Source organism: Pararge aegeria, chromosome 7 (assembly GCF_905163445.1).
Source record: "Pararge aegeria chromosome 7, ilParAegt1.1, whole genome shotgun sequence".
Lineage (NCBI taxonomy): Eukaryota > Metazoa > Arthropoda > Insecta > Lepidoptera > Nymphalidae > Pararge > Pararge aegeria.
The window spans coordinates 18,757,168-18,778,241 of record NC_053186.1 but is presented as its reverse complement, the minus strand read 5'-3'; the positions used below and the strand labels follow the sequence as shown (position 1 = coordinate 18,778,241).

Sequence of the window (21,074 nt, the reverse complement as noted above, 5' to 3'; positions counted from 1 at the left end):
AAAACACCCAGACACTGAAAAACATGAAAAACCTTCATGTTCATCACACAAACATTTTCCATTTGTGGGAATAGAACCCACGGGCTTGGACTCAGAAAGCAGGGTCGCTGCCCACTGCGCCACTCGGCCTTCGATTTATTTAAACGTCTTGGGATACGTAAAGTAATATCTTATTGCCTTTTGCTCGATCGCTCGCTGTTTTTACTTCTTAGTCCTCGATCGAGTTCTATCCAAAAATAGCTGAACTTTTATATTTATGACGTCATCAACATCTCCTACCTATTAATGCATCTTTGCGGGGCCTAGGCTCTTCCATAGAACAGAGGGATCTAGGGATTAGGTCCCCCATGCTACCCTAAGGCAGTTAGGCGGACTTTAAACACGTTGTAAAAATAAACATTACGGAAGGCAAAAGATGTTAGGTTACTAACAGTATAACTAAAAATATGTAAAAATACTGTTAGTATTTAAAAAAATACTAACAGTATGTTTTAAAATAAAAAAATACTAACAGTACTTATTTTTTTAAAATAACCTAAAAACAGAGCAACGCTTTGCACGGCATGCAAAAATATGTCCTGCGACGTAACGCCCTGTGTCCATCAATTAGACGCGTAGGTGTTATTAGAAAACATGAATGCTGTAATAACACTGGCAACCATGTCCTTTAAATTGGGCCACAGCATTGCAACAATGCTGCTTTGCTGCAGAAATAAACAAGGAGGTAGTACTTTCCGGGACGAGCTCTGTCACAAAAGTGAGATATCTATATTCTTTTATTAAAATTGGGTAGGAGCTCGATTTCACTATCGGGGGGGCCGAGCTCGAATCCCAGCACGCTACTCCAACTTTTCCAAGTTATGTTTTAAGTTATTAAAATATCACTTGCTTTAACGGCGAAGGAAAACATCGTGAGGAAACCGGCATGCCTGGGAGTTCTACATAATATTCTCAAAGGTGTGTTGAGTACATAAATACGCATTGTCCCCGCATGGAGTATCCATGCTGGCCTCCAACTCTCTGGCATGCAGATACAGGCCTCACGATATCTTCCTTCACCGTTGAAGAATATTTGAATAACTTAACCCCTTCTCATTGTGGAAAGAGACCTGTAGTGGGCCGGTAATGGTTTGATATGATGATGATGATGATGTTTTATTATTAATATATATTTTTTACAGTAATAATTGATGGATCAAGCATATGTTTCATCTGACGGTAAGTGGAAAACATACGCCTATAGACAGCAACACTTCACAGGGCACGCAAACATACCGCCCTGTTTCCATCAATTTGAGGCGTAGGGGTGCCTGGAGTTATACGGGCACCCACAGACCTGACCACAGTACATACCACCACACCACAGACCACAGTAGACATTGCACCAATGCTGATTAGCGGCAGAAAAAAGCATGGCGATAGTACTTCCCCGGGCGAGCTCTGACACAAAAACCTCTACTACTAATAAAAATATCCTACCAAATACCTGATTATTATAGCTCAAATCTATACCTACACGCAGTGGCGTGGTATGCACAGGGTATGCAGATGACATAAAATGAAGAAAATCTTCAGTAAGAGTTATAAAAAACTTAAGGATAGGCATTGTTAGAGTTATAAAAAGCCTAACCTTAAGTATTTATAACTCGTACGGCAGATTTTCTTCATTTTATATCATCTGCATCCTATGCATACCCTCTATGCACGCCACTGCGTGTAGGTATAGATTTTGAGCTATAATTGGTAGGATATTTTTATTAGTAGTAGAGGTTTTTGTGTCAGAGCTCGCCCGGGGAAGTACTATCGCCATGCTTTTTTCTGCCGCTAATCAGCATTGGTGCAATGCTGTGGTCAGGTCTGTGGGTGCCCGTATAACTCCAGGCACACCTACGCCTCAAATTGATGGAAACAGGGCGGTATGTTTGCGGGCCCTGTGAAGTGTTGCTGTCTACAGGCGTATGTTTTCCACCCACGTGGATACCCTCTATGCACGCCACTGCCTACACGTAATTCAAAGCTTACATAAGAATACGACAGATTTAGGTAAATAAATAATAATTAATTACTTCCATTAATAGAACTTGTATTATTTTCGTGTTCCTCTTATCAACGGACGGTTTGTATTAATTGGTTTGGGATTGACATTTGAGATTTTATAGCTCCTTATAATGGCCAGAAGAGGTCGCTATGACCTTTTATTATTATTTTCTCATGTCTTTATAATGACATTTAGGTAGTTCTTTGTATGACAAATCAAAAAATGTGGACGGGATCAATTTAAGACATAATCCTACTAATAAATATATGTGAAAGTGTGAATGTTTGTTACTATATCATGGCAAAAACGGCTGAACTGATTGGGAAAGGGATGAAATTTGGCATGCATAGCCTTTGACATGGAAAAGAACACAGGCTACCATTCATTCCGGGAAAGAAGAGAGTTCCCGCGGGAATAAAAAACCTTAATCCATGCCAACGAAGTGGCGGGTATCAGCTGGTATAAGATATTTTTTGTGATATTTCGTCCCTGTAGTCGAACATTACCAAAGAGTATTACTCTTCGGTTATGTTCGACTTCATATTATCACTCGTAGCTATTGGCTCTTATGAATTTGGCTGCCTAGCTTTAACCTCTACCAAGATATATCTCTGCATCTGCGGATCTTTAACTTGCCTATTTATTCCCTTCTGTTTTATTTGTGGTTTGACAATATTGTATATATTTATTTATTATTGATATTAATTATATAGGTATATATTAATTATTATCACTATCTATATATTTTATTGTAAGTTTGTTATATGTATATATTATATTTGTATATATAGGTTTATGCATGTTTATTTAAATGCACCACCTACCTCTCTTCTTGAGCTGTTTTTAACGCCTTTGGTGGCCTGGAAGAGATCGCTATGTAGCGATAAGGCCACCAAATTGTATACTTTTTGTTAAATTTTTACTTATAATTTGTTATGTTTATGTGGTGTACAATAAAAGTGTATTCATTTATTCATTCATTCTCTGTCTCTTTATATATCTCTTTATCTAACTTTCTTCTCTATCTTGATCTTTTGTATTTATATTTTTTTAACTTTTTTTTCTTTGGGTGTAAAATAAAGTTAGATTCCCTTATTCATTCGAAAGGTCCTGCATTCGAATCCCAGGTCGGGCCCAACGGTTGTTAGGCAGAAGGTATTTTTGTAGAGAAATTTTAAACATCAGACCGGAGCTATCGAATTTCTGTTGTCTCTGGTAGAGCCTTAAAGAGCTCGTCATCAGATCTTGGTTATTATCGCTAACATACAGTGGCGTGCACTGGCTTCCTTACCAGGGTATGCATACAACACGAAAATTGCATAGAATGGCGAAAATCCTCCTCCTATACGAGCTATATATAAATTATAGGGTAGGCAGTGATTTTGTGCATGTATGAAGTGCACGCCACTGCTAACATATGATAATATGTCTGACCGTAACTTATTATCAAAATCAAACTTAATTTGCTATACTCCGCGAAAAGCTGGAGAATCTGTGTGGTGTAATTTATAATTTCTTCAGTCCTTATACTCCACACCAAACAGATCCTCGCTCTTTCGCTCCGAAACCGGAGCATCCTAAGGAGATAATTGTTAAACAATTATTCATTGTAAAGTCAACATCTCCTAGAGTAGACGGATTGAAGAAATTATAAATTACACCACACAGATTCTCTTGCTTTTCGCGGAGTATAGCAAATTAAGTTAGATTTTGATAATATATCATGGATTTCCGCAAAGTAACGCCTGCTTCTATCCAATATGAACGTAACTTGGCAAGACCAGAGTGCGAAAAATTGTAGGACGTGCCCCTCGCACACCCTGCGAATGTTGCTCTGGATTTCCACTTGAGTGGGCAATGTGCTACGTCCGTCAATGATTACTATTAAGAAACCCTCTCTCCTATGACAGTATAAGCACTTTTGAATCGTCAAGTAAGTCTGTTTGTAGTGACTCTACCACCGGTACGGAAGGCAGATTCTACCGAGAAGAAGCCGGAAAGAAACTCAGCAGTTGCTCTTTTCCAACAACGTTTTAAAATTTAACAATCATTGTTCTATCTTGTGTGAGATGAAAGCCGAGCGGCTTGCTTCCAGGCAACCTTGTCATTGAGAAATTCATCAATAGTAAAGTAACCTTGATGTATTAAATGTGCATATTCCCAGGAGGGGGTTATTCAGAAGCTGTAGATGGACGGATACTACAATAAAGTAGAAGAGCTAACAATAATATAATAATTTTGACGGCCGACTGGCGCAGTGGGCAGCGACCCTGCTTTCTGAGTCCAAGGCCGTGGGTTCGATTCCCACAACTGGAAAATGTTTGTGTGATGAGCATTAAGTGTTTTTCAGTATCTGGGTGTTTATTGTATTTTCTAAGTATTTATGTATATATAATTCATAACAATATTCATCAGTCATCTTAGTACCCATAACACAAGCTACGCTTACGTTGGGGCTAGGTGGCGATGTGTGTATTGTCGTAGTGTATTTATTTATTTATTTATTTTATTTTATTTTATACGGACTCTTTCTTTCCTCATAAAACTTTTATAACAGGCTAAGCATGTTATAAACATGAAGTCAAAGATTAATGTGTTATGATTTAAAAGTAGGTAAAAATAACAACAATAGTAGGTATCTCTGGTTAATTATCTATATTATATTTAGATATGACATAAAGAAGCTTTTTAAATTGGTAAATTATTTAAATATTTCGATCAACTTTTCTTGTAGGTACTTTATTTTTGTCCTTCATAATTTGTTAGTCAAAGTCAAAAGTCAAAAATATCTTTATTCAAGTAGACCCATAGGTAGCACTTTTGATGCGTACATAAGAATTACACGGTAGTGAGATGATAGCGATAACCACATTCGTAAACTTAAAACTAAGGCTACGAGGGTTCCAAACGCGTCCTGGTCTAAGAAGAAGCCCACAACAAACTTAGCCGGGTGTTTTTTTTGTTATCACCATCTCACAATGTCATTTTAAATTATTAGAAGAGCAACCTGGTTAGAGCAATAATTTACACCCAAGCTTTTTTATCATGTTTTGTTTAATTAATGCCGTTTTTTATTCGTATCTCGTATTATACGTCCCGAAGGAGATTAAACAAGTTGTTTTACCTATTTAGCATAATACTTTGTCTTAAATAATAATTATAGCACTTAATTGTCAAGATTCCGTTTTTTATCAAGTTCTAGTTTCTTCATATACCTATATACAGACTTTCTTCTGTTTGTCTGTATGTAAAAACTACTCGTATTTAAACTGTCAAGCTGACATTACATAGTCCCATTATAAAGATACCAGTAACTACGAGTATAAGTAAGAGTATAGTATATCATCATCATCATCATCATCACATCAACCGATAGACGTCCACAGCTGGACATAGGTCTTTTGTAGGGAGTTCCAAGTTCCACGATTCTGAGCCGCTTGGATCCAACGGCTACCTGCGACGCGCTTAATGTCGTCTGTCCACCTCGTTGGGGGTCGACCAACGCTGCGCTTACCAGTACGGGGCTGCCATTCCAGCACCTTGGGACCCCAACGTCCATCCTTTCTCCGAACTATGTGCCCGGCCCATTGCCACTTAAGCTTCGCGACTCGTTGAGCTATGTCGGTAACTTTGGTTCTTCTACGAATCTCCACATTTCTGATTCGATCGCGTAGAGATACTCCGAGCATAGCTCTCTCCATCGCCCGCTGAGTGACTCTAAGCCTTCTTATGAGGCCCATAGTTAACGACCATGTTTCAGAGCCATAGGTCATCACTGGCAACACGCACTGTTCGAAGACTTTCGTCTTCAGGCACTGAGGGATTTCTGACGAAAAGATGGCACGGAGTTTCCCGAACGCTGCCCATCCGAGTTGGATTCGGCGGTTCACCTCCTTCTCGAAATTGGACCTACCTAACTGGATCGTGTGTCCTAGGTATACGTATTCGTCAACAATTTCGAGTGCAGTGTTCTCAACGATTACTGGTTGAAGCGGAACATGAGCATTAGACATAATCTTCGTCTTGCTCATGTTCATTCGTAGGCCAACCTGTTGAGAAGCTCTGCTGAGGCCATCGAGCATCGTATTTAGGTCTCCCAGAGTCTCTGCCATTATGACTACATCGTCGGCAAACCGAAGTTGAGTGATGTACTCGCCGTTAATGTTGATGCCAAGTCCGTTCCATTCCAGAAGCTTAAAGACGTCCTCCAACGCAGCGGTAAATAGTTTCGGGGAGATAACATCTCCCTGTCGCACGCCTCGCTGCAATTGGATTGGTCTCGTAGTCTGATCCTGTATACGAACTGACATAGTGGCGTTTTTGTACAAACACTGCAACACTTGGATATACCGGTAGTCAATTCGGCATCTCTGCAGTGACCTAAACACAGCCCAAGTTTCCACCGAATCAAAGGCTTTTTCATAGTCCACAAACGCTAAGCAAAGTGGCCGGTTATACTCTTCAGTCTTCTGTATAACCTGCCGCAGCGTATGAATGTGGTCTATGGTACTAAAGCCCTTACGGAAACCGGCTTGTTCGGGAGGCTGGAAGTCATCAAACCTACGAGCGAGACGATTCGTAATGACTCTCGAAAACAGCTTGTAGATATGACTCAGCAGCGAGATGGGTCTGTAATTCTTCAACAAGGTATTATCACCTTTTTTGAAGAACAGAACCACCACACTCCTGTGCCATGCCTCTGGCGTTGTGCCTTGGTGAATAACGGAATCAAACAATCGCTGAAGGACTTTCAGTATCGGTTTTCCACCTGCCTTCAGGAGTTCTGCCGTTATTCCGTCATCACCCGGCGCCTTTCCATTTTTAAGCTGCTTGAGAGCCACACTAATCTCGTATAGGCTGACGTCTGGGATATCTTCGGTATAATGTCGAGTTAATTTGGCTCTAGGATCCTTAGCCAAATCTTCAACAGGCGTCTGTACTGTGGTGTACAACTGTCCATAAAAGTTCTCAACCTCACCCAAGATCTCAGGTTTGGAAGAGACAAGACTACCATTATTGGTCTTCAGTCGCATCAACTGGCTCTGACCGATAGACAGATCTCTAGCGAACACTTTAGAGCCTCTGTTTTGCTCGATGGCATTTTTAATACGCTCTGTATTGAAGTGCCGCATATCACGAGTCTGTGATTTAGAGATCTGCCTATTAATCCGCCGGTAAGCGGACGCGTCTGCTATAGACTGTAGTCTCATCTCTTGCCTCTCCGTCATAAGCTTGAGTGTATTGGTTGAGAACCTATTGGCCTTGTTTCTACGGTGGGCCTTGTAGAATTTGGACCCGACTGTTTGGACAGTTTCCACCAGCCTGTTGTTCAAATCGTCCACAGTGTCGCAATCTGCTAGGCAACCGAACCGGTTCTGTAGTTCTAGTTGAAAGCTCTCGGGGTTTTGAATATGGGCACGAGTAGGCCGGAGTGTAGACTTCACCAGTCTGACTCTTTCAAGTTGAACGTTTATACTCAATGTGCCTCTTACCATACGGTGATCACTTCCGGTTTTAACCCTGTTGATCACAGAGACATCATTGAATACATGCCGTTTGGTCGACATGATGAAGTCGATCTCGTTTCTCGTGGAACCATCGGGGCTTATCCAGGTCCATTTCCTGTGTGGCCGCTTCTTGAAGAAGGAGTTCATCATATAAAGGCCCTCCTTCTCCATGAAGTCAGCCAACATTTGACCCCTGTGGTTCCGTTGCCCATACCCAAATTGCCCCACCCTCAACTCTGAACCAGTTCGCTCGCCAAGCTTCGCGTTGAAATCCCCCATCACAATATTGTAGTAGGTGTTCGAGGCATGTATGGCTTTTGAAATGTCCTCATACAAAACCTCTACATCCTCGTCTGGGTGTGCCGAAGTCGGCGCGTATACCTGTATGACCTTCAACGAATACCGTTTGGTAATTCTGAGTATAAGGTATGCTACCCTGCTCGACACACTTTCGACTTTTACAACATTGTTGACGAGAGATTTGTGGACGATAAACCCGACACCACCCTGTGACTGTTGGTCACCCTCCCGGTAGTAAAACAAGTTGCCGGATTCCAAGATTATCGAGTCCTCCCCCTCTCGCCGGACTTCAGACAATCCTATAATATCCCAGCGCAACTTGCTCACCACTTCTTCCAGCTCAATCACCTTTCCATCGGTCCTCAACGTGCGTGCGTTGTATGTTGCCAGGTCAAGTCGTCGGGGTTGGCAGCGGAATCTCTGCCGGAGATTCTTAACACCCCTTGCCCCGCCGTTACCATAACCGCTGCCAGAGCCAGGAATAGCGGGGCCGCCGGGAACTAGGGGCTGTGGTTTTTTTCTCCTTCCCATTAAAGATATGCCCGATAATGACCACGCTGGGCAGGCGGGTTGGTCATCGCAGGGCTAGACTGATCGCCCCGGCGTCGCTGCTGCCCGACACCGGTCTGTGCCATTTGTTCAGCCTAGCCAATTCGAAGTGGTTATACCGCCACTTGTCGGTCGCCAGAGCCTCGTCGGTTAAACGGCAGGGTGCACCACGTGCAGGTGAGGTTGGCAATTTGGGAGGCTGACTGGTACTAGCCACACCCACTTACACCCCCACACCCACTTACACCCCCTTATAGTATATATAAGAGTATAACTAAAAAACTTTATGATATCAATTATGTTATAACACGAATTTGACGTCTGGATTTGGTTTTTTTTTTTAATTATATTCCACTTGAAGTTAACTGCAATCTCACCTGGTGGTAAGTGATGATGCAGTTTAAGATGATAACGGGCTTACCTGTTATGGGTATGGCAATTCTATTAAACCCATACACCTAAACGTTTCTGCGCGACATCGAACCGAACGCTACAACTATAAGTGGCACTTCTTCGTCGGTAGGGTACCTAGCCACGGCCGAAGCCTCCCACCAGACCAGAGAAAATCAGAAATTATAAATTCCCGAAAGAGCGTACATTGTTGATAATTAGTTAGGTGTGTAGCTTTACATCTAATCGTTTTGTTCAACCCCCTAGATACTTGACCGTGATTGGTTTTAGGTCATTGGTTATACATAACATAGACGAGTATCACTATTTCGTCTCGTTAATCTTGCCTACAAAGCTTCCGCGTTATTGTGATTATTTTTGTTATCATCATCAAAACTCCAACTAATTGACGTCGACTGCTGGACTTAGGTCTTTTGTAGGGGGTTCCAAAGTCCCCTTGTTCCCAGCGGCTCCCAGCGACTCGTCTTTGGCATCGTCTCGAATTGATGTCGCCTTTCCACTCTCTCTCACTCCACTCCACTCTCGCCACTCTTTGGGGCCGACCTACCCTGCATTTACCTTGCGCCATTCCAGCATCTTAGAACCCCAATGTCTATTGGGTCTCCAAGCTAAATGCCCCGCTCATAGCAACTTCAGCTTCGCGACTCGCTAAGCTATGATATGATATCATTAACTCTAGTTCTTCGCCGGAGTTCTTCTACGTTTCTACTACTTCTACTCTCTACTACTCTACTTCTTCTTCCTCATTTCTTATTTAATCACGCAACGAATTAGAGATACTCCTAGCATAGTAATATCATTGTAAACTTGCGAATCCGTACTTGTGTTTTTTTCAGATACGCATGCCGGTTTTCCAGTAATCGTGTACAACTTTATGTTTCTCAATTTTGCAGTTCCTAAGCTAGTTTCAGTGTATAATCTGATGGTGAACCTCTTAATACCTCTTTTCATCGCCCGCTGAACGATAATTTGTGTAGGATGTTTTGAACTCTCTTGAAATCCCCACTCGTTTTACAATCTTTTTATTTAATATTATAATGGCGAACGTTAGATGGATAAATGATTGTTATTTATTAAGGGTAAGTAGTGTACAACGAATCTGGATGAAGTTTAGCACAAAGATAGATGCAGTCTTGAATAACACGGCACATAGAAATTTTTTATCTCGGAAAAATGTACGTGGATTTCTTTCTATTTTTTACAGAGCAAGAAATAAGGTAAAGAGCAAGAAATAAGTAGATAAGGTAGCTCTGACCACTTTAACAAACACTATGTAAAAAACATGTCAAAACAGAAAACATAGTTTATGCAAAAATATAGGCATATAAATATATACTTCACTGCAAACGATGTCGAGGGCAACAATTAGTTGCCCATTCTATGCAAAAAGAAAAGTTAGAGTAAGCACGTACGTTGGTGAGGCCTTCTAACCCCTCGATCCACGTCAAGTTCTTAATTTTCTCCTGTTGGTCCGAGAGGGACAGCTCATCTGCGTCCGGTGACCTCTCACCGTGCCTGTTCACCTGTGAACAAACTTCTGTTAATACTTCACCAGCATCATCAGCCTCTTAATAGCTACGCCGGGCTTCCTCTTCCATAGGATGAGGATTTAAAGCTTAGAGATCTCGACACCTCACGTTGGAAAAGCGTGCCACGCGGTTCCAAAGCGAGGTGGCGGGATTACACGATAAGCTTCACCTTTTCAATTTTTTTGCAAGTATATATATAAGTTCTATAACTGACTGACTTAGCAATCGGTCCACACTATGCTAAATTTAAAGCCATCTGAAAAAAATTGGTTGTCTGTAAAGTCGGCTTACTGACGATAGTTGAACGTGACAACGTCGTAAAAAAATACTGATGGAATGGTTGCATTTTTCAAATGAAAATTTTAATTTTATTTGTTTGATAGATATTATCGTTGCTATAAACAATTGACACCACATTCACTTTTCACTGCACTTCATCCTTGCCGAAAACATGTAAATGTATTATTGTATAGAAGCTGTCCACGCGGACGCATCGCTCACTCAAGTAGGAGAGAGACAGATGTCGAACGCGGAGGCCGACTGTGCCTCTTTGTCGCTTGTTCCGCGCTCTCGCTTGCACTTCAAGCCTTGTATGGAACGCCTCAGAGCGAGGTAACGCCGCATACGTCATGTTTTTTTGTGCGTGCAGCCGGCTCCATTGAATCGAATAAGACGTTGTCACGTCAACAGAGTAACCCTTCGCAGGGAATCCAACGAACATGTTCAAATAGTGCCGGGCTGTGTACATCAACCTGACATGTAGGTGTTAAGCCTATGTGCCTGTATTTACACTGGCAACCACGACCTTTAGACATTGAGCATTGCAACTTCCCCAGATGAGCTCTGGTACAAAAAGCTCTGCTACTTCCAATTAGCTCATAGAGCAAGCTCAGCCTTCGATCCAGTGGTGCCTTTGTCTCTAACCTATTCCTGCTTTTATTTCAACATACTCTTTTTTCTATTTCTAACATACTTTACACTAAAAAAAATTTATTAATTGTTTACATAATGAGACAAAAAAGCATAGTGGAATAACTGAGTATTATAAAAAATATGTCATTACTGTTTAATTTGCATGTGTTCGTGACCTCAATTTTCTGTCATCTTAATTAAATTTTAATTTTAATTGAATTTATTTGATATTAAAACTAAGAATTGTAATGACATTACGCCATCGCCATCACCGTCTAGCCCCAAAGTAGAAGATGAATATTTTTATAATATATTTACTTATAATATACAGATAAACACCCAGACAATGAAAACCATTCATGTTCATCACACAAACATTTTCCAGTCGTGGGAATCGAACCCACAGCCTTGGACACAGAAAGAAGGGTCGCTGCCCACTGCTTTTATATGAGACTATATAATCTTAATCTATCATAACAATTAAGATTATTATTAATTTTATTTAATGTTTAAATTTTGCATATATAATTTATATCATAAACTATGCTTAGGATATAAATTTCCCACATATTCTGCTGATACCTTAATTAAATTTAGCGAAATAAATATTTCATTTCTTACCACAAATGCGAGAACCATTTCTCTGTCTGACTGATGATTGTGGATGACATTTCCAGTCATAAAGTTGAACCACAGAGTCACCAGGAAAACGGACCACAGCATGGTGAACTGTAAACAAAATGTTATAATAATCCTTACTAATATAATAAATGCGAAAGTGTGTTTGTTTGTCCTTCCTTCGCGCCCTAACTCAGTGACCAATCAACTTGATTTTTGCATAGAGTTATATGATAGGACCAAGAGTGGCATAGGCTACTTTTTATTACAGAGAAACAAATGGTTCCCACGGGCTGTGTAAAAACACCGTAACAAACGCGCACGAAGAACGCGGGCAAACGCTAGTACCTAATAAATAATTAATAATTCCTTGCTGATTTTGTCTACGGTAACTGTAAGCATATAAAGGATTCGCATGTGATATATGTATTATGACATATCACATGCGAATATATGATCATGAAGAATGCTGCTGCCCGGTCTTCGTGATATTCCCCGTGGTAAGAGGAGGGGTGGTGACAACTGCATTCTGATCTGCCGTCACCACACGGCACGTACAGCAATATATGTTTAAATGTTATGACGGCCGATTGGCGCAGTTTGCAGCGACCCTGCTTTCTGAGCCCAAGGCCGTGGGTTCGATTCCCACTACTGGAAAATGTCTGTGTGATGAGCACGAATGCTTTTCAGTGTCTGGGTGTTTATATGTATATTCTAAGTATTTATGTATGTTATTCATAAAAAAATATTCATCAGTCATCTTAGTACCCATAACACAAGCTACGTTTACTGTGGGCGATGGCGATGTGTGTATTGTCGTAGTATATATATATATATATATATATATATATATATATATATTTAAATAGTGGTAATTCCACCGATGTTCGCAAATATTTATTTGTTTTTTCTAAAAAATTACAACGAACCTTTCGCTTTCTTATAATACTAGTTGACGCTTAAAGGTTCAACTTTCGTGGCGTGCATCATTATCTAGCCTTTGCGCCTTACCATTGGTAATATCATTAAAAGCCTATAACAGTCTACTGCTGCACTAAAAGCATTATATGGAGGTTTGCCCATAATCACCACGCTGGGCAGACGTGTTGGTGATCGCAGTACATGGTAGTAGTAGCACAGAGGACGCTGCTACCCTTTTCCCACTATATTCCCTAAGTCGCCTCGTACAACACCCGCAGGACGAGGAGTGGAGGAGGGGAGGAATTACAACTGTATTCTGATCCACCTTCCCCGCACGGCACGGTTGGATGTGTATATCAAAAGCATTCATCATAGCAGCCACGACCAGAGTGGTCAAGAGTGCACGATAAAGAAGAGGTATATCAAAATCCCGTTTTGTCCCCGTGCTTCTGATTATCGTTGACCCGCCTGTACCACTATTGATTGAACTTTGCACGTCGTTATCGTTGAGATTGCTGTGTTTGTTGCTAAAATTATGAGATATTAGGTGACACGCGTTTGACCGCGTTATCAGAGGAACGTGAATATAATAGAATAACATCAATCTAATTGCAAACAAGAATAGGATACGCCTATATTATAATCTTTGAATTTGCTCTATTGCAATTTTATCGCAGCGTTTCAAAATAATTAAAAAAAAAAATTAACTCCACAAATTGATAGAATTCACGCTGTCGCCGCACTGCACCGCTTACACTTTATATACGCTTTTTGTAGACCAAACTGTTAATTTTAATCTTCCTAATTACCTACTTATTTTATTTTAATTTTTTTTGCTAGAGATGGACTAAGTACTTGTTTCTCGGTACTTGGTATACTCGGCAGTTATCTAACATCGTATAACTCGGTTTTAATGCAGAGTTACTCGGCCGAGTACGAGTCAGAAAAATTCCTATTTGATTAAGGTACATAGTGTTATACTTCTCATAATTTAGTTTTAATTTCTTAGCTAAACGAGTTGATTTTACAATTCAAAGTTCGTCCACGCACTTGGCCAGGGGCCTAAACCATTCCGAGAGGAGATCCGTGCCCTATAGTGGGCCGATAATGGGTTAGTGAAGATGAAGTTTATGATGATAAAAACCTTTAATTATATAAATATCATATAAAAAAATGTTTAATTTTTCACTCAACTGTAACGTCACAATTCTTAAGCCCTTGTAAAAATACTAGTGTAACCAGCCACGCACTTTTTCGGAATTCCGAACAATAAATAAAACATAATTTTACTTGCAAATAATGCAACTAAGGGTTTCGTGAAAGAATATTTCTATTTCAGCTAAATAAATAATCGGTATAACATTGAAATTTAGTTACTTACAAAGTAATGCATTTCCAGTGTCCAGTGTCCAGTTATTATTTAAACATAAAGATTTAAATGTATGTAAAAATATTACGGTAAATCATTAGTGTCAGGACACTGTATCTTAGTTGATACAATTAAGTACAGTTGGAGGCAAAGTTGGCAAACGTCTACTTTAATTACACCGTAACAAGTGACTGACATATTACAACAGCCCATAATAAACAATTTTCACTACTCTACCATGTTAAAACCCAAGAGTAACTAACCGGCCAAGTACTCTGTTTGGCGACAGTAGTACTGAGCTAAACCTCGGTACTCGGTTACTCGGTAAAGCATGCACTCGGCACATTTATGAATAGTTGACTCTGAGAACTAATAGAATATCTTTTGCAAGAACAAAACATTTGAACAAAGGTGTCTGCGTGTGTTTATTCTTTATTTTTTAATTTCTCGGTTTGATCGCTGTTACAAAATATTATATGCAATTTTTATATTTTACTAGCTGTTGCCCGCGACTTCGTCTGCGTTTGATTTTGTTTTTTGATGAGACATTCAATTTAGTTGTAGTTCTAAAAAAAAGTATTCAGTATCGCTAAGCCCTAAATGAGGGGTTTGCTGCTGTCCGCTGAGGAGTTTTGTCCTCTCTCCAACCTCCAACTGTCCTCTCTCAATCTCCAACCATAGTTTGGGCAAAATTAAACACACATAACCTCTATAGTACAAAAATAATTATTAAAATCGATTATAATTTGTCGGAGTTATGGTATAAAATCGTCAAACACTTTCATCACACTCTGCCAAAGAACCGAATGTTGGAATAAAAAGTATTCTATATTACTTCTAACACTTCCAAGAATACGTGTACAAAGTTTCATGAGGATCGGTTTAGTCTTAGATCCTTGGTGCGCAGGGTTCTGGCTAGTTCCAACGGCCTTCTGAGGGTACTTGCTGGCAGGACTGATTGCCAGTACCCGTGCCATTGCTGCATGGTACACGTGCTTTCCAATCAGGCATGCTCGAAGGGTTTTATATAAACTATTTCCTTAGGCTAAGTTTACTAACAGTTAACTTTGTATTTTACTAACCATTTATGATCCAAGTCGGTCGAAATAAATGTTAAAATTATTTTTTATTTTATTTATTTAGTAGTTTTTGCGTGAAAGCGTAACAAACAAATTTACATTGACATTTATAATATTAGTAGGGATAGGGATTATATTATTAATTATTACACATTTCTTTCTTTTTTTTTTAAATTAGATTACTTTCTAGTTTATCCATAGTTTTTAAGCGTTGCTCTGTCAGCAAAACTTCGCAGGGTTTGCGAGGAAAGTGCCGCCTTGTGTCCATTAATCTGAGGCGTAGGTGTTAAGCCTTGTGCCTGTAATTACAGCGTCAACTATGCCCTTCAGACCGGAACACAGCATTGCAACAATGCTTCTTAGCGGCAGAAATAAGCATGGTGCCACAACTTCAATAGAAGAGTTCACGAAAGACTTATACACACCAAGTAAGCGTTTCGTCAGTTTTTTTAAATTTAATACAAAGTTTTTTTATCCTATCATTACCCAGGACCTCTCTCACTTACACTTGCGATGCTAATACCAACATTTCGTAAAGGCACACTTAGATATGACCTCGCTTTCATATATCAATTTCCTAGAAGCGATATACCGAAAGGTTATTTTATATTTCGCTATCTGTAAAGACTACAGATAAGACGTTCCAAAGCGATCTGTACACGTATTTTTAATTCGTAACACATTGATTATCTGTGAATTCACGTATATTACTTACGAATTTGTTAACTAACTGCCAGAATGGTAAATATAATAACTTTGTTTTTTTACAGATACAGATGAAGTTGGACAAAGATGAGGTAGTAATATTATTATAATTTTCTATAGGTACATATCTAAATCTCAGATTGTCTTTATATTTATTGAGAAAGGGTTAAGGCCGTAGTCCACCACGCTGGCCCAGTGCGGATTGGTGGATTCCACACACCTTTGAGAACATTATGTAGAATTTTCAGACATGCACGATTCCTCGTGAGGAATCGTGCATGTCTGAAAATTCAACAGAGGGTGTATTGCCGAGGATCTGTTTGGTGTGGAGTATAAGGATGGAAGAAATTATAAATTACACCACACAGATTCTCCTGCTTTTCGAGGAGTATAGCAAATTAAGCTTAATTTTGATAATATATCATGGATTTCCGCAAAGTAACGCCTGCTTCTATACAATGTTGAAGCTACTGTTATTTCAATTACTCCTTCTCATTGTGGGAGGAGTCCTGTACTTTGTAGTGGGCCGGTAATGATGTTGAGGACTTATTTATTTAGTTTTTTCTATTACTCCTTTTTATCTACCTCTTTTTGTTCCTCTTATAGTAAGCTGCTTGACTTCTATCACTTATTACTTAACAACTTAAGGTAAGTGATAGTCTGATTATGAAGGAACCTTCGGCTATGTGTAGTACTTCCCCGGTATAGACGTGCCGCCGCGTTTTAGAGTTTATATACGATGCCTTGTAGAAACCTATTTGAGGTATGGGTTTTGGGCAGACAGGGATAGGGGCAAATGGAATTTAGTAGAAGTTAAAGCATAGTGGTTATGAATCGGCTTTACTTTTGGTGGGCTGAGTTCGAATCCCAGCACGCATATAATTTTTTCTGGGTTATGTGCTATTTAAACTAAAAATATCACTGGCTCCGACGGCAATGGAAACCTGCCTGTTGTCCATAATATTTTCAAAGACGTGTGGAGTCCATCAATCCGCAATGGGCGATCCTGGTGGATTACCGCCTAAGACCTTCTTATTGTGGGGAGACCCGTGCCCAGTAGTGGGCCGTTAATGGGTTGATATGATGATGATAATGAAACAAAGTAAATTCCATTAATCCATTAATATTCAAACCCTTACTGGGATTCGAATCCTGGAACTCTTTTTTTATATACCAAGCGAGTACCACGGAGGTCGTACAATCTACGAAACGTCAGAAAATACAGCCTAAAACCAGTTAAAGTTATCGTAATGACCTAGCCGGAGATAATTTTTTAAAAGGTGCGCCAGATCATACGAAATATCGTGAGCGTTTATCCTACACGGAAGGTTTAGTAGGTCGTTCTTTTATCGCCCGACCTGTTATTTTGATAGCGTATGGACAAAGTACCTAATTTTATTAAAACCCGACGTAGCGGAGAAGAAAACAATTGCCTATAAACAAAGCAACACTTCACAGGGCATGCCAGGAAAGCTACGTGCTGTCCAATATCCAGTAACCTGAGGCCAGTGGCGTGCATAGAGGGTGTGCACAGGGGATGCAGATGACATAAAATGAAGAAAATCTCCAGTACCAGTTATAGATACTTAAGGGTAGGCTTTTAAAACTAAAATTTAAAGCTAATAAAATAGCTTGGGTGTGATTTGCTCTAGCTTCATAGCTGAATATAAATTTACTGTGAATTTTTTTTTTGTTGTTATCGCCATAACAACAAAAAAAAAATTACCTAAGTTTGTTGTGAGTTCTTCTTAGACCAGGGCGCGTTTGGAACCCTCGTAGCTTTAGGTTTAAGTTGGCGAACAAAGTTATCACCATCCCCTTACAATTATGTAATCATTTATGTAAGAACGCTTCATAAGTGCCTGTGATGAATGAATGAAGTGCCTACATGAATAAAGAAATTTTGAATTTGAATTTGAAACTCTTACATGCCTATCCTTAAGTTTTTTATAAATCGTACTGAAGATTTTCTTCATTTTATATCATACCCTGTGCATATCCTCTATGCACGCCACTGCCTGAGGTCTAGGTTTTAAGCGTCATATGCCTGTAATCACACCGGCAACCACGCCTTTCAGACCGCAACACAGCGTTGCGCCAATGCTGCTTAGCGGCAGAAATAAACACGGACGGTAGCATTTACTTCCTAGGACGAGCTCCGTCACAAAAAAGCATTACTATTACTAAATTAGGAGATGGTGATAACAAAAAAATATAACAACCGGCTAAGTTTGTTGTGGGCTTCTTCTTAGACCAGGGCGCGTTTGAAACCCTCGTAGCTTTAGTTTTAAGTTCACGTATATATTTATCGCCATCAACTCACTCCTATGTCATATTTTACATGTAATGTACGCATCAAAAGTGCCATCTATGTGCCTAATTGAATAAGGAAATAATTGACTTTGACTTCGACTTAAATAAAAAAAAACGACTGGAATATCTCTTGCAGAGTCAAAGCCCTTCAGGAACTCATGATATATAGAACGCACTCATTAATTCGATATTCTACAGAATATACGCTGACCTACTGCGTCGTATCGTTCGCCCGCGTTGTAACTTTGTTTGCTTGACTCCAAGGGCATACCATGATGTTAAATTCACCTAACTTCAAGAATTAGGCTATCAAATGCAATAAATATTTTTTGAAAAGGACTTTTATTTCATTTGTGTACACCCCTTAGGTGTGAAAAGGTATATAGTATAACTCCTTCCAGAAGTATTGAGCAAAATGCAAAATATTTTTTTCAAATCCAATTAATAGTTCCAGAGTATAGCGCGATCAAACAAACGATCTAACAAATTATAAAACAACTCTTAAGCTTATGCATTGATCACTTGTGTCTTCTGAACCTGCTCTTAATGGCCGGCGATCAGTAACCATAAATTAGTTTCTTAATTGTTTTTAAATGCAGCGCAAGAACTAATGTAGCACTCAATTTTGTATTAACTATATTATTAACTAATAGATTTATACTCAAACTAGTTACATTTTCACCCGCAGGGACCTATATACTACGCGCAGGTACACACTATGTCTCTACTTCTAACTTTTTCATATTTTTTTTCTGTAAGCGTGTTTGTCACCTTCATTTTAAAGTGGCATCTTATTTTGATCATTAAGGCAACTTGAATCGGCTTTAAAAATGGAACCGGAATGGTAAATCACTCATCGACCGCGTGTATTTAGTTGGTTCATAGGCGTACCTAGCTTCTGTTCAAGGTTTTTAAGTTCTCATCGTCCGCGGCTGTTCTTTGAATTTTTTTTAGAGGGCCCTCTATAATCGACACTGAAGCCAAAGCAGCTGCCCTCCCCTGCCTTAAACATAAGTACTAGGCTGTTGCCCGCATGTATGGTCCGAGTTTTTTACGGTTTTTTACAAATCCCGAGGGAAAATTTGGTTTTCCCGGGATTTTTATACCGGGAAAACCTATAGCCTATGTTACTCTTCGTCCTTTTAACTAGCTCTATGTCAAAAATCCAGTTGATGGGTTAGTGAGGGCATGAACAAAGGACAAACAAACAAACACACTCATATATAATATTAGTTAGGATGTATGCGTATATATATTTCTATATATTTTACCACCTTCCGGGCGTAGTTTTGTTTGCTGCCTTTTAAGTGGGAGGTCCCGGGAATTTGTTACTTCTGAATTTTCTATGGCCTGGTCAGGTGCCATCGGCCGTGGCTAATTACCACCCTACTAAGGAAGACGTGCCGCCGAGATATTTAGCGCTCCAGTACGCTAGGGCATAGATCCGCGAGGGGATGGATCCAATAGAATTCCCATAACCCTAATAGGTTAGTCTGCTAGCATCTTAGATTGGATTATCACTTACATCGGCAGTCAAGGGCTAACTTGTAGTGAATCTAAATAAAAAGTATAAAGATCGTTTTATCTGGTATGATCTGTACCTATTGTATGGCAGAGTATTAACCGGACACGTTTCGCGAATAAAAAAAATCAATGACAGCACAATAATTAAGTATTTAAAAATGTTTTTAAACTATACATTTTAACAGAGATTATAAACAAAAATATACTCACGTTTACTATCAGACACTTCTTAATATAAACTGAAAATACGATATTAGATATTTATTTAATGTTGATTAAAAAAAAACTTAAACTTAACTAAAAACAACTTAAATCGAGCACCGTGCGGCCAAGGCGCGCTCCGCACCGTAACTGTGACTTGCGCAGACGCAACCGACCTTTACGTGAGACGTGATTTATACTGGTTGAAACTCCTTTCTTTGCTCGAATTTCAGACGGTAAATTAAGGACGGCTTAAAGGTTACTGCGGAGCCACGGCTATTGCGATCGCCGCCGCTCAAAGCTCAAAGCCGTGGCCTGCTTCTGAAATTTCTTCTCACTGATAATGTTGCTAATTCTTCTCGATTACGATTTTATTTGGATTACCATGCGTGCTGTCGTAGGGTAGCGGTAGCGGTAGAAAGCGTATTTGACAGTATGTTTGTTTGCTTATTTTAATCTTTTTGACAAACTATACTATAGTGTGAGTATAGAATTTTATAATACACGGTGTTATGTAAATTACAAATAAGCTTAAGGGTGATTACTGCTATAACCAGGTTACATCAAAAATATATTAAAACGACATTGTGACATGGTGATAGCCAAGAAAACACCCATCTCAGTTTCTCATGGGCTTCCTTTTGGGCGCGTTCGGAACCCTTTTAGCTTTAGTATTAAGCTTACGACGAATTTTTTGTATGGAAAGTAATATTCTTCTTTAGATTCAATATTTTAACAGGGTGATTCTTTATGAAAAATACTTATGCATCCTTCAATATTATTTCGTAATTCTGTTACACGTTGTATACATACATATATAAATAGGTATATATATTTATAAATAAACGGGTCAACAGGTCGTTTTAATAAGAAATATGAGAGTGAAGTTTTTTTTCCAAATCAATTTGCTAGTTGTTTCAGTTATTGATATAACCGATGGTAGAGTTCCACATTACCAAAATGACAGTAATTGCTTTATCATCATTATTACGACTCAATCACAGCATGCCCACTACTGGACATAGGTATTTTGTAAGGATTTCCACACACTACGGTTTTTTGTCGCCTTTTTCCTGCGACTTCCTTTAACTCGCTTTA

The 21,074-nt window shown here is 39.4% G+C and overlaps 1 protein-coding gene across 2 annotated transcripts in view; it reads right to left on the bottom strand.

The window, feature by feature from the left end:
* LOC120625192 (prostatic acid phosphatase-like) overlaps positions 1–20,140 on the bottom strand; it is a 33,095-nt gene extending 12,955 nt beyond the window's left edge. Inside the window, exons 1-3 of one of the 2 annotated variants that reach the window (XM_039892176.1) lie at positions 19,986–20,140; positions 11,868–11,975; positions 10,218–10,328 (exon numbers count right to left, since the gene is read on the bottom strand). In XM_039892176.1, the coding sequence (XP_039748110.1) occupies positions 10,218–10,328; positions 11,868–11,969 (213 nt within the window). In that variant the 5' untranslated portion in view covers positions 11,970–11,975; positions 19,986–20,140. Of the gene's footprint in view, positions 1–10,217; positions 10,329–11,867; positions 11,976–14,166; positions 14,349–19,985 lie in introns of those variants that run through there. The other variant, XM_039892175.1, reaches the window with a different exon arrangement.
* Positions 20,141–21,074: the final 934 nt, after the last annotated feature.